The following is a 4,777-nucleotide window of genomic DNA, read 5'->3' on the forward strand; positions in this document are numbered from 1 at the left end:
TGTTAAAGGAACGGTCTGTTAAGTCTAGCCCTGGTTATAAATTTACAGGAGCTTAACTTCGTGCCTTGTAAACAGCAGCAGCTACGAGATGGCTAAGAAATCACTTGCTAGATGGCTCTATCAAATCTAACAGAGGTGTAAGAGCGCTGAATTTTATGAGGAGGTACAGTGAGTGTCATGTGAAGAAACGGAGGGTTTCTGAATCCTGCTGTCCGGGTTGCCCCAGAAAGTAAAGATGAATGCTTTGGTGGAAGAAGAGGACGGCTGCGCACTCTGAATTTTCTGGCATGGATCTGTATGAGGATTACAAATCACCCTTCGATTTCAATGCTGGAGTGAACAGAAACTATCTTTACCTGTCACCTGGCATAAACCTTTCTCCACCCGGATCACCTACGCTGGCGAAGTCTGGTAACTTCCTTCTCTTTCAAAACCTCTGCATGGAAAGCTTAGCGATAAATATCTGTAAAAAGGAACTTATCAAATTAAGAATCAATAAAATTTGGCTGAAATGCAGGTATAAATGAAGGTAAAAGTTGACCTGCTGTTAACTGTGGTAGTTTATTAGCTTCTGTGCGTCATTTAGGTAATATCTCACGTACTATGCATTTACCAGCTTTACCTTATTTGTTATTTCTTAATTAAGTAGAAAGGCAGTTTGAGGGAAAACAAAGTGAGCAAAAAAACTAGGAACAAAAGGGTAACTTCTGCAAGATCAGAGTAATTGGCCTAGTTTGATTATTAGCTTTTTTGGGGGGGGGAGGTAGGAATTGCATACTCAGTATGACTTCAGAGCTCTGGATAGTCCATCATCTCTTGCCTTAATACTGAAAATACCACCGATTAATGAAAATGCCCCCTAAAACCTTTACTTTGTTCCACCTAGCATTTAAAATGCTATAAATCTTACACCTGCAGATACTCACTGTACGTGCGCTCCCCTGAGGAAGCGGCTGTTGCGTGCTGTGCTGCAGTGGCATGTCTAGTGCTTAACCCTACTACTTCCTAGCTGGTGAACTGTTGTACAGAACACCTGCAGCCGTGCCGCCCAGCACATCCTAGTCTGGTTTTACCACCTTTCCTTTCCATTCTGTGCTGCCGGACATGATCTTCCAGAGTAATTAAAAATATAGAAATCTTAGCCCTCCTTCAGGTGTGACAAAGCAAAGGTACAAAGGTGCTCACTTTTTTTTGATGGGCTCATTCTTTAAAATCTTAAAGAAATGTGCATCCTTTGGGGCACCTCTGTGTGAAATAAAACCCCTCTGTGAACTCGATGAGCTAGAGGCCCCTGGGGAACAGTGGTCAGCTTTCACTTCTGCAATTACTACATCTCCCACCTCTTCTAAAGGAGGGGGAAGCAGTCCTTTGTATCTGGTGGTGATGCATCACCATAAGCACCAACCTTTGCTGGGCTTTTTTTCCTTTTTCATTCACTTTGAATGAATATATGATTAGTGTTTGGGAGAAGCCCAAGAACTTTCTCTGCCAAGTTGAAGAAATATGTCTTGCTTCGGCTTTTTCACTGAGAGAAATGGGAAGCACTTAAATTTGATTTTTTTTATATATTGCAAAATAAATATCCTCTGTAGCACTGTACATTACTCAAATGTTGGAGTGATCTTATAATCTTGTAACAGCTTGTTCTCCTGAATTCTAACAAGTGCCTTTTTTCTTCAGCTTTGCCAACTGTATAGTGATAGCCAAAATGCTCATTCTGAATGTCTCACACAGAATATGTTTGTCTAAAGATAAAGCTTTGTGAAGGCTAACCTTCCCTCCCTCCCCCAAAGGCTGCTCATCTGAAATGACCAGTACTTCCTTAAACTGCTAATGTCTGCTGCTAATCTCTGAATTCAGGGTACAAACTTCTGGTCAAAATAGAACATGAACTTAGATTGAAACCAACCAAAGCAAACCCCAAACCAGAAAACCTGAGTGTAAGTTGAATGACTCTAATGCTTTGCCTACCCTGGCAGAGTAATAGGGACGTAAATGCCGTTTCCCTGAACGTGATCTGTGGAGTCCTAATCAACTAACTTGTTCATGTTTTTATTTGGTTCATTAAGTGGATCTAATAAACTGCTGGGATAAGAAGTTAATCTTAGAAATACAGATACCTAAAAACTGATGTTAAAACTAGGTAAGTTTTCCCAATACTAGGTAAGTCTTCCCAATTTTTTTCCCCAATAGAATTTTTACTCTGTTTAAGAGTTTGAGATGTGAAATGCTCAGCTAAGCTTGGTTATAGCAATCAGAGTACTAAACAACTGAATTTTAAGTCCTTTGTAACTCTAAAGATGCAAGAGAACTAACAAAAGGTAACAAGTTGGAAGCCAATAACAACAGTTCTGCTGGTGAACAGCAAGACCACAAGTGAGAAATGCTCTCTTAATAACAGATTGAGCCAAAGTATTTCCATCTGTTGGCTGACTGCTATTTCCCTGGTTTCTTGCCTCGCACTCCACAAAAATATCTAAGGTGGGCTGTGCACCTTTTGTTGCGAAGCTTGCTCAAAGCCAGGATCTTACTGTCTGTCAGCCCTACTTTATGGGGTATATTTGGGTTTTAGCCACACCATTGTGGATGTCTGTGGGTTATCATCTGTGTAGACAACTGCCTCTTGGACAGGCTGCCTAGCACAGCCTTCCCATAGTACAGACGAACCCTCTGTCCTGCAAGTATTGAAGTGAACTGAGGAATGGGAGCAAAGCGAGCAGAGTGGTGAACAGTAACAGGGGATGAGAGGGGAGGTGCCAGGAGAAAGACTGATGGGAAGGTGTTTGCATACTTTAAATGGAGCTAAAGAAAAAGTAACAAATGGGAGGGGAGCAAAAGGCAAGGAGAGAAAAGGAAGGCATGGTTAGATGTACAGCGTGAGGTATAGATGACTGAGTAGCAGTGATTTCCTGTCTTCCTAAAAGATCTAGAAATGGGAAGGGAGGAGAGATCATTTCCTTGCTTCTTAGCATTGTGTCTTAAGTTCAATGTAGGCAACAAGCAGCACAAACTCCCTTAAAACACTAGTTTTCCAAAGAGAAGGTACATTCCCAAAACAGAAGCTATTGCTGCAGGAGACAATCCAGCATGTTTTCCTACTGCTGGATTCACTTGATCTATTTTTGGTGAGATAGTCCAGATGACTCTTCATTACTAGATTGAAGAGACTTTTGGCTGGATGTGCTAATGCTCTTGGAGTCAGCATGGTCTTTGGTACTTGCAAACTTTCTGAAATGGCTTTTGCAACAGCAAGCTCTGTAGTCCCTGAAGGGCCTGCAGACCGAGAACAAGGTCAGGAGTCGGAGGCTGATGTACTAGGGGTCATAGAGTGTCAGGGGAAAATGCAGTTTAAATTTAGTTTTCCTTCAGTATAGGCATATGTAATTAATAGGATAAATAGCAATTTGATAAAAAGGTATGGCATTCTTAACCATTTGATGTTAAGAAAAGGAAATATGTTGATGTATAAAACAAAAATTATCTGATTGTAAGACATGAGCCATAATCCCTTTTTTTTTTTTTTTTTAAGCTGTAGTGCTGTGCTTTGGTTTGGGCATTAGACTCGAACTTTTTTCTGCCCTAGATTTCTGCCAGAAAATAGTGTATAGGGAAACCTGTAGGATCTCCATTATGTTTGTGTAGAAGACAGATGCAAATCTCTGGGGAAAACATGGTATAGATTTCATAAATAAATGCAGAATGGGATTTCAGTTGCTTTCTGTATGCTTCCTTCCCAGTGTACTCTGAGGTAACTTACCATTTACAAATGTTCTGCCCATGTAGCAGTGTGCTTCTAGAGGACAAGTGTTCTGGACACAAATACAGGCAGAAAACATACTGTTTTGGAAAGAATTTGTGGAATTGAGCTTTACCTGAGTTCAGTAACTTGATTAAGAACAAGGCCTCTTCTTTTCTTAGGCTTGACAGCTGCTAGGAGCATGTTTCATAGAATACCTACAACTAGTTACAGACTTGCAGAATCTTTTTTCCCCTGACTTTTCAGTTGATTGTGATGTAGCTATTTGACATCAAGCCTCACAACAAAATCATAGTGGTGGTCTCATTGCACATTAATGAGTTTTTGGATTCCCAGACCAAATGGTAGTATGGAGTGCCATCAGAAGCTGCTGAAATGAGGATGGAGTTTTATCTAGTTAATTACTATAGTGATTAGTAAGGGAACATTACTTAATATGTCCTCAACTTGACTGAATTTTATATATTTATGTATACACACACACACACACTCTTACCCTCTCTCCTTAACAAACAAACAATCCTTCTCATTTTTTTTTCTATTTTAAGATTTTTATTTAATTTCTTTTTTACTACCTATAAAGCTATTTTACCTCTTGGATAGAGAATTAGTTCTGGGAATCTACAACCATTCCAGCATGCAGTCTCTCTGCAAACTGGTCTCTTTGCAAATTAGGACAGGATTCCTTAATTCTGGCAAACTGTATGTTTAAGTGTCAGCTACAAAGATGCAAAATGGGAAATCTTTTGCTGGAAAATCTGTTTGTTGCATTAAAAGGTGTTTAAAGTGATCTTACTGCAAGCACTAAGGACTAAGAATAAATGAATCTTTAAAGTGAGTGCATCGTAGTAATACAAATAATATCGTTCTCCTGCCTTTCCCTGAAGCTGTGAAGGCAAAAGTTATGGAATAGAATCATAGAGTCATTAAGGTTGGAAAAGACCTCTACGATCATCGAGTCCAACCGTCAACCAAACACCACCATGCCCACTAAACCATGTCCCTAAGCGCCTCATCTAC

The 4,777-nt window shown here is 40.0% G+C and overlaps 1 protein-coding gene across 4 annotated transcripts in view; it reads left to right on the forward strand.

Annotated features, from left to right (window-relative positions):
* Positions 1 to 239: 239 nt before the first annotated feature.
* Positions 240 to 4,777, forward strand: part of TPD52 (tumor protein D52) — an 18,488-nt gene continuing 13,950 nt past the window's right edge. For 2 of the 4 annotated variants that reach the window (XM_009335003.1, XM_009335002.1), the window contains exon 1: positions 240 to 411. In XM_009335003.1, coding sequence (XP_009333278.1) covers positions 240 to 411 — 172 coding nt within the window. The remainder of the gene's footprint in view (positions 412 to 4,777) is intronic. The other 2 variants (XM_009335004.1, XM_009335005.1) reach the window with 1 other exon arrangement.

Source organism: Pygoscelis adeliae, unplaced genomic scaffold, assembly GCF_000699105.1.
Source record: "Pygoscelis adeliae isolate BGI_AS28 unplaced genomic scaffold, ASM69910v1 Scaffold101, whole genome shotgun sequence".
NCBI lineage: Eukaryota > Metazoa > Chordata > Aves > Sphenisciformes > Spheniscidae > Pygoscelis > Pygoscelis adeliae.